This window comes from Coenobita brevimanus, chromosome 51 (genome assembly GCF_032717465.1).
Source record: "Coenobita brevimanus isolate Jiangsu-jjx chromosome 51, ASM3271746v2, whole genome shotgun sequence".
Lineage (NCBI taxonomy): Eukaryota > Metazoa > Arthropoda > Malacostraca > Decapoda > Coenobitidae > Coenobita > Coenobita brevimanus.
Window position 1 is genome coordinate 12,590,605 of NC_137004.1, and position 9,692 is coordinate 12,600,296.

At 41.8% G+C, this 9,692-nt stretch overlaps 1 protein-coding gene across 1 annotated transcript; it reads left to right on the forward strand.

Moving 5' to 3' along the window:
• The first annotated feature begins 1,681 nt into the window (after positions 1–1,681).
• On the forward strand, positions 1,682–3,788 carry LOC145400176 (cuticle protein 7-like). Its single transcript, XM_080272688.1, has 3 exons — positions 1,682–1,693; positions 2,672–2,806; positions 3,504–3,788. Exons 1-3 carry the CDS (start codon positions 1,682–1,684, stop codon positions 3,786–3,788), a joined length of 432 nt encoding a protein of 143 aa, XP_080128814.1.
• The last annotated feature ends 5,904 nt before the right edge of the window (positions 3,789–9,692 follow it).

Consider the following 9,692-nt stretch of genomic DNA (forward strand, 5'->3'; position numbering starts at 1 on the left):
CGAACCTCATCAGCGGACAGACACGATGACCTCCCCCCCTCTCCCCCTGGTGCCAACGGGGTTGCAGACGACGCACAATAAACATCACACATTGGTCAAAACTCATCATACTTAACTACATTTTAATAATTAATCTTCCTACAGAAAGGTGAACTGAGGAGAATGTATTGTACATTGATGAGAATCGATGAGAATATATTGACATTCCTGTACTGTATGGTATTTTTAAAACCTTTTATTGTACAGCTTATTGAATTTTGCATTATGTTCGTGGTAGGTGGGGGCACCCTCCATCCACTCACTCGATGTAGTGCTGCTTTGGATGTCTATCCTTTCCTGTCTTCCATCCTTCCTCTTCTGTATTTCTTTCCCTCACTCTTTCCTCTTTCTTCTGCCAAAAGGTGACTTTACACTCCCTCTTCTGTCTTTCTTTCCTTCATTTTTTCCTCTTCCTTCTGCCTATGGGTAACTCTACACTGAGTGACAACCCAAATGGTTTCCTGTACACCAGGAAACCATTTATTACGCTGGGTGGGTAGTAACCATATAACCAAATTATGGCGCCTGGTGGTTATTGGGTACTTAAGGTGCTCCACTCGGACTGAGCCTGTGTAGGCTTATATCCGCAGGGTGGCTGGGGTTTATTGCACACGTAATACCACTCAGGGATGAGTGAGGCTGGTCACTCTCGTCTTAAATGCCAGGACCAACTTCCCTAGCCCAGGGTTCCTACGCTTGTCATGGGGTGACATAGGATTGGATGATGGATGGATGCATGCATTATGTTCATGCATCATCATTTATCATTATCATTAAAGCATCAGAAACTGTTTTCTTTATCGTGTCGGCATATTTTCAGTGTGGGAGGGGTAACTAATTTGATGCTCGCGGATTTTCCACCCTCGTGGGGGTCTCTGTTCCCTAACCCCCGGGAGCATCGAGGATTTACTGTGTGTAGATAGACAGATAGACAGATATAGATAGATAGATAGATATGTATATGTATATATATATACTGTATATAAAAGAGAGAGAGAGAGAGAGAGAGAGAGAGAGAGAGAGTGTTACATTGTTACACAGATACACAGGCTACACAGACCTTACAGTCACTGCGAGGTGGCCCGGCCTTAATGCTTAAAGTTAAAGCTAGTCGCAAAGGAGGAAAACAAGGACAGTATAGCAGAAGAGAGTTAATACTGAAGACGAACTAAAGGAGGAAGTAAATGGAGATACTCACAATGGGTGAGGGTGAAGAAGGGTGGAGTTAAGAGCAAGAAGACAGATAGTGTGAAGAAAGAAAGGAGAATGAGCTAAAGAGAAACAATTTGTTGCTGAGAAACAACAACAACACCTAAATAAAGAGACAGTAACGATGGGTCAGGGTGAGGAAGGGGCAAGTTAAGGACAGGGGGAAACGTAATAATGATTTTTTTAAAAATGAGTTAAAGGGTTAGAAGTTACTAATGAAGAGGAGCTAAAAAAAAAAAAAAAAGTAAATACACAAAGACAGTAGCGATGGGCAGGGGTGAGGCAGGGGGGCGTTAAGGAGGGGATGTTGCAAAATGAGTGAGCGCTGTGGCCGTGAACCGAGTAAAGGGGAAAGCTGCAGCAGCAACAAGAGGGGGCGCCATATATAAGCAGGGAGCTGGTCCCACCCACCACCACAACACACACAGCCACCATGCAGCTCAAGGTATGGGCGATGCACAGGGATCAGCACGCTAGTTCACAAACAAACTTACGGTCAATTCATCTCTCGTTACTAAGACGAGCTTTATAGGGAAGACAAGGAAACCGCAGCTCAGAATTTTTCACGTCTGTTCACAAGCAATAAAAAAATCAGTTCTTTGTCATAATATATTTTCGCATAAAGGACAAAGACAGATGACTGCAAAACCTTTCTATATACTTACTCTGCAGAAACAGACCTTAATAACGAGCGCAAGTTTTATGTAATCTTTAGTGTGATTTTCAACCTCGAATTCTAGTACATGCAGAAATTGGCTTACTGTGCTCATCCAAAGTGTTAATATTTCATACAACTAATTCTCTGCACTAATATCCCTCAAACTAGCCAGTTCAAGTAATGACAACTGGTTATAGGTATCAGTCAAATCTCCTGGAATAAATCAGCACAAGACGATAAGAAAACCAAATGTATGTTCAGTTGTGCCTTTACGATACGGTACAACATGCTCCCCTAATTCAAATTACACTCGTATTGACTGAACAACGTGAAACATTGACGATTTATACAGTACTGTATACAGTACATTACCGTATATGTTATATATGAGATGTTTTGATCTTCCAATAACTTTGTGGCTAGATTTGTCAAAGATTCAGCCGCTTTAGAAGGATGAGGTCTTCCTCTTGTCTATTCCTGTTACCTGTAGGTGATTTCAACCAGCCTGGGTCAGACTTCACATAGTAAAGTCATTAAAAATGATGATTGAATAGATGTGTGGTTCAGCCTGTTTCCTGTTCATTTTTCTAGATCCAATCACCTGGTGTATTTATGAGAATGAGGGTTAGATGCTGATGCTGATGATGAATATTGTTACTGCTGGATATCCATATGTGCCTGACTCGCCGCGTCTCTCCTCGCCGCCATTAAGTTATTGCTGAATAGGGTTAGGTTGATGGTAATTAATATTATTACTATTGAATTTCCAATGTGCTTCTCAACCCATTGTTCTCCCTTCGTGCCCAGCTTGTCATCATTGCCTGCCTTGCCTCCGTGATCGTGGCTGACCGACCTCCATATGGCCACCCCGCCCCACCCCCACCCGAGGAGTACCCTGATGTGAGTACCCAGGTGCTAATTGCAGGGATTGATGGAGGGAATAGAGGGGTGGAAAAGAAGATAGGTTAAGAACAATATAGACGAGAGAAGAACCTACTGGAATCTTGGCTGGGAACAGGGCAGGCTGATAGCAAGTGAGGTGGGAGTAGAGCCTGAATGAGTGCTTGGTGAGGAACATCAGAGGTGAGAACAAGACCCGATTGAATCCTGGATTGGAACACGAAAGGTGAAAGTAGACTCTAGCTTACTGATAAATGGGAATTAGAGTGATTTGAGCTAACGGGTGAACAAGAAAGATGGAAGTTGAGCTGGTTTGAGTGCTGGATAGGAACAATGGAGGTGGGAGCAGAACCCATCTGAATAATATATTGGATCAAACGATGTGGGAGTAGAAGCTACTATAGAGACTGACAGGATAAAGGGACGTAAGAGTGGAACCCATTTGAGTAATGGATTGGATCAAGGGAGATGTAAATGGAACCTGAGTGAATAATAAACGGGGAACAAGTGAAGTGGGAGTAAAATCTAAGTGCTGAAAGAGAAACCAGAGAAGTGAAAAGAGAACCGATTTTAGTTACAGAAGGGAGCACGAAACCTGAATGGTCAATGAACCAGCAATAAACTACTCGGTCAACACTTCTTGCTATAATCACAACAGAGATATCACTGATTATTCGTACTTTGATTCTTCCACCAGGTACCACCCAAGTACACTTACAACTACGGTGTAGCCGACGACTACTCTGGCGCCAACTTCGGTCACTCTGAGTCTCGCGACGGATACAAGACCGAGGGCAGCTACACGGTGAACCTCCCGGACGGCCGAATACAGACTGTCACCTACGTAGACAACGGCGACGGTCTGCTGGCTGAGGTGACTTACGAAGGAGAGGCTCAATACCCGGAACACCAGCCAGCCTACAAGCCCGCCCCCGCTTACCCTGCTCCGTCATACCCCGCCCCGCCACCAACCTACGCCTAAAAAATATCCCATCTCAAACACCTAACATAATGCCTGAATTCATCTGCTGACACACCAAATAGATTCGCCTTAGACTCATGGATGCTAGCGAAAACTGCATCTGTAACTGTTCTCATCTAACAAGGAAGGATTCTAAATATCCTCTCATATTTTCAGAGCTATATCTCATTTGAACGTCTTCCACTGCAAATCCCACTTGCTATGACCACTTCATCCATTTAACAGAGTACTGTATACAACTCATCCCAGATATGAAACATCATCCACTACCTTCTGCTATACATAACTCCAGATTCCTATTAACTTCTCCCTCACCTTGTCTGAACGAAGAGATTATATATATTTTTGTATTTATGGTGCCATTGCTGTGTGAGTGACATGAATAAAGAACGACTATAACACTATAATATTAACTCCAATATTTCTTGACTGGTGTTAGCAACTGGTACTTCTTTGTCTCTTTGTCTTTCTGTTTATATGCACATCAGTTTTAATCATCGTTTCTCTCTTAACTGTGGGACTGTGCCGGTTCATCCGTTTGTCCTAATACCTACATAACTAGTCCTGTTCGTTATTTAGAATCTTTGCCATACATAACCACGTTTCTAATGCGTCACTGACAATGCCTTGGCTACGTACCAACACAAATAATTGACAAATTTGTGTCAGAATATTAATTTAGTTACTTCAAAGTACACAAACTTTTGCAACAATTCGTGTGATGTCAGATATATATATATATATATATATATATATATATATATATATATATATATATATATATCGCAAGCAGGAAAACACAACAGCGGTGCATTTGCTTAAACAGTCATTGCGCAAACTAAAACTTAGGACTTGGCTCTTTCACTACGAGTTTTCTCTTCAAAACTGATTAAAATAACCTGCTGACAGCAAAGGTTAACTAGATGCTTCATAACATCGAAAAGATTATGGATATTGCTTGTAAATCTGTCGTTACAAGAATCCTCTACGAAAAAAAAATCGTCTGGTAGTTGCAAGTGCATAGCGGAGGAAAAAAAAAAGTTCACCGTACTAAAAAGAGTAAAGAATACTTAATTATTATGACGTAGCGAATTATCGCCACCAGCATGGCATAAAAAAATAAATTTAATGTTATACACATTTCATGCCTTATTTGTCTGGTATTATACTTTGGTCGGCATGTGTGTTTGTGGAGGGGGTGCGTGGGTGGGGGGGTGGGGAGGGGGGTGCGCCAACAAAATAGCTTGAACAATTTCATTCCGATTTTAACCACACATGGAGTAAGGGTTGAAGGTAAGCAGATGGGTTAACCAGATTTTTTTTCCCCCTTTTTTTGCAGTGTGATAAAAGTCAAGGTCACAGGAACAGGTCAAACGCTGACGTAGCAAAATTAGATTAAACAGTTTTAATCCAATTCAAACCACTCTTAGGGGAAAGGCTGGGCGTAAGGCAAGAATGAAATAATTCTGTTTTGAGAGTTACTAATTAGAGCCCACCGTCACAGAACAAGAATAAAATTCTGCCCATGTGTGTGTGTGTGTGTGTGTGTGTGTGTGTGTGTGTGTGTGTGTGTGTGTGTGTGTGTGTGTGTGTGTGTGTGTGTGTGTGTGTGTACAAACAAAATAACTCAATAAGTTTTATTTTTCCACTTTTAACAAAACCTGGTGGAAGTGTTGAAAGTCAGTCATGGAGTAAAGATACTGTATTTTAGAACAATAGGTCAAAGGTCCAGGTCACAGGGCAGGGTCAACTTAAACAACTTTTATTCGAATTAGAGCAAGACTTTGTGGAAGAGTTGGCGATAAAGTACGAATAAAAAGAATTTAATTTTGAGGACAATCAAAGATCAAAGTCACAGGTAAAGATCACAGGTCATGGTCACAGGGCAAGGTTAGCTCGAATAGTTTTGATCTGAGTTGAACCAAACTTGGTGGAAATGTTAAGGGTCAGGCAGAAACTACCAGATTCAGTAGTGAGAACAATTGGTCAGCAAAGATCCAGGTCACAGGACAAGATCAAAGTTCGACCCATGTGTTTGTGTTAAGAAAGTAATTAAAATACTTTTGATATATATCAAATTAAACTTTGCGGATGTGCAAAGGATCATCCAAGAGGTTGGCTTTTCTTCTGGAGAAAAATAAGTCAAAGATTTAGCCACATGGAATGATTGTCAAAAGGAGTTTTTGTCTGATGTCGACTAAATTTTGAGGAATGGTTCAAGCCAAAACAAAAACGAAGATATTTGATTTTGAAGACAGTCAAAGGTCAAGGTGACAGGGAAAGGTGAAAAGTAAAAGTCACCGCAAAGTCGACTGGAATAGGGCTGATCTAATTTGAGTCAGAGATTGTGGAAATGTTAAGGGTTACTCAAGAATGAAGTAATTCAGTCTCAAGTTTAATCTGATTAACGTCACGTTCTCAGGGAAAATTAAAATATTCTTCCCTTAGGCTAGTTGGCGGGTGCAGGTGTTGTGCTCTCTAAGTGTTCCATTATGTTAGACCATTATTTGTGCATCTATGTCGCTCTGTGTTGTTCATAAATGCTACTAGTACATTGAACTCATTCTTAGGCCACGTCCTTCCAAATGTTGGCTGGCACAGGAGCGGTGTAGACTTTTATTTTATATATTTATTTATTTATTGCATCACTGTAACCCATACAAGCCAGGTATTCATAAGGATAAGGAAGTCCCACTCCCACTGGACTGTAGAGTAATTGAAAAAGAACTGGATTTTTTTTTTCTTCTTGCGTATGGTGAAGGATTATTACATTGTAAAACAATGCATTATCCTCATAGCTATTAGGATTCTTTTTTTTTTTTTTTTTGCACTGGTGACACAATACGTAAAAAATAAAAAATAAAAACTTATTATGATCTCTCAGCCTAATCTCTCTTATCTCTTTGTGGTGCTGATTGGCTAATTAGTCGTAACATCAAACTCACTGAGATACTGATTCGTTAGTCACTGGTCACGTTACGGATCCAATCTGAGCCCCGCCACCATAGCCTCTATTAAATTCAAGGGGGGGACTTTTAGTGATACATATTAGCTTTTCATTGATTAATAATGGTTCTTTGTGTCGTGATTTCGTGCACTTCAACGTACTTAAAGAAATTAGAGCTCTTTTAGAGGCTTCCGGAACACGAAAAGCTTAAAAGAATACGGCTGAATTTCAACATAATTCGTAAACAAGAAGCGGTGCCAAGGCACAGTAAACCCGTCCCCGGAAGTCACTTTAGTGTTGACGTACAAACACAACAGGATATCTAGTTAAAGATGCCACATATTAAAATTGGAGTAAATCGGGTGAAAATTGACGATTTTAAGCTCATTTGAAATTTTAGGCTCGACCCACCTGACATTGACTCCCCTACCGCCAACTGGGTGGTGACCCCCCCTGATGTAATGAGGCATGTTATTTGATGTAGGTTTGGAAGATGTACCTTTAGGTTTTGTTTTCATATCGATATGACGAATTTGAACTGGGTTATATCGAAAAAAAAATATATATATTTTTTTTATTTTTTTTACATTTTTGGGGCCTACTACCTGGTCCTTGGCCCAATTTGGCACAAAATTTAATCAGGTTATCAGAAGGTCACAGCCCATCACCCCTGTAATTTTAGTCAAAATAGCACCAGTAGTTTTCGCTAAAGTTGTTGACGGACAGACAGACGGACAAACAACAAACAAGCAAACAAACAAACAGACAGACAAACCGGGTGAAAACAATACCCGTCCCTGTGCCCCCCCGTCTTATAATAACAGCATAACAAGGTTGCATCACGACGTTGAAAAAAAGGTGGGGGAGACAACCCCATAACTGATCGACATTTGCATTTAGTTCATCATCGTCTATGTATTAGGTACGGTACAGAGAAGGTTGCTCAGTGGTCAGCGTCGCTGAGTGCGATGCTGCCGGCCCGTCTGCTCCAGAGTTCAAATCCTGGTGGGGGCAGCTGGCACTGCTCGACCCAGGTGTCCATCAACCCTTTACGTGTTGGTAGGTAAAATGACTACCCAGGGTAACACCTCAGTGAGGCAACAGAGGTAATCTGGATATTGCAGTGGCCTTGTATTTCAGGTAAAAAACTGGCTCCAGGCTTAAAAGTTTAAGTTTCGAAGATGAGCACCGCGGCTAAGCACCTCATGGCGTCTGACCCCACTTTTACCTTGTTAATGACTCTGCCCAGGAGATATAGCCTAATCATAGTGCATCCATTCACACTAGATTAGTTGAGCTAACATTTTACAGTTTGTCCTCACTGTAAAATGTTCAGATACGTATTCTATAAAACTGTACAAAACTGGAGAACTGACAGAATTTAATCAAAGTGGAAAAGTCTTTCCCTTACAGGTGGCTTTACATCGAGTGACAAGCCAAATGGTTTCATGTAAGCCAAGAAACCATTTACAACGCTGGGTGGTAACCATATAACCAGAACATACGTGCTCCCTACGTGTCAGCAAGTGGGTTGGTGGAGGGTTAGTGCCCCTCCCCGTAAAACAAATAACTCAAAGTCAAATGACCACCCCTTACGGGATTATGGCGTCTGGCAATAGATAGATAGATAGATAGAAAAGTACTTCATGAGAATTATATTCCCAAACTGTGACAAAATATCTTGACTGGAAGTAACAAAGTGATGTCATATTTTCGTCGATCCTTTCCTTTCTTACATCTATGTCTGGCAGGGATGGATGCGAGTTGGGAAGGTGAATGGTGGAAGGTCGCTGGCACTGGAAGGGAGGTCGGTGGAGACAGAGAAAGAGAGAAGGGAAGAGAAAAAAAGAAAGGTGTTCGAAGGTTGCTGGTGCCCATTGTGTACGTGTGTGTGTGTGTGTGTGTGTGTGTGTGTGTGTGTGTGTGTGTGAAAGAGAGAGAGAGAGAGAGGGAGGGAGGGAGAGAGAGAGGGAGAAGCAGAGAAGAGGATCATGAAGAAAGAGAAAAATGAGAGGAGGAAGACAGTTACGGCGTCCTGAAAAAATGGAAGGTCGTTGGTAATAGAAGTAAGCCAGGGTCGAGGGAGAAAGTGAAGAGGGGAGAGAGAGAGAGAGAGAGAGAGAGAGAGAGAGAGAGAAAGGGGAGGGGGACAGATGAAGAAGATATAGTTGAAAAAGAAGGGTTAGAGAAGAGAAGAGAAGACAAAGGAGTACGGAATGCGACAAGGAAAAGAGAAATTGGTGTTCTCTCTCTCTCTCTCTCTCTCTCTCTCTCTCTCTCTCTCTCCGGATGCAGGGTCAGCGAAGGGTAGAAGAGAAAGGAGTAAACAAGAAGGAAGAGTGGAAGGGGTGTGGCTTCTCACTCTCTACACAGCTACACCCCACCTTCGTCCTTCTCGCGTTCCACCGCAAGTTATTTACTGTGACGCCATACTAGACATCTGAACGCTTCGTGGTTACTAAGAGAGATGGACACACACACACACACACACACACACACACACACACACACACACACACACACTAGCTCCTGTCACTACGAGAGGTCCTCCATCAGATTAAAAAGAGAAACGCTTGTGATATTTAAAAAAATAATAATAATAATAATAATATGTTTTCATTATTACTGATGGGGTTAATGGAGAGTGTTACAAGCACCTCCAGTACCAGAAATGCATCCTAAGATCATCTGGCAGTGAAAAAAAAAAAAAATCATCAGGGACACAAGAGGAAAATGGGCTTGAGATAAGAAGAGGAAAGGGTGGAGACTTGGAGTAAAGGAGAAAAAAAAACGTGGATAAAAAGAGGATAGGGAGGACAAGGGCGGGACGAGCTCAATATGAGATCGATGTTTAAGTGGGGCTGACGGGGCAGAACTGGGCTGGATGAATGGACGCCTTACATATCATACACCTCTCTGCCCGCTGTCCAGTTGTGTGTGTGTGTGTGTGTGTGTGT

What these genes read in the sequence shown, in the direction of transcription:
- LOC145400176 (XM_080272688.1), top strand. An exon ending in CACCCGAGGAGTACCCTGAT is followed by an intron (nt 2,807 to 3,503) that starts GTGAGTACCCAG and finishes TTCTTCCACCAG; the next exon opens with GTACCACCCAAGTACACTTA.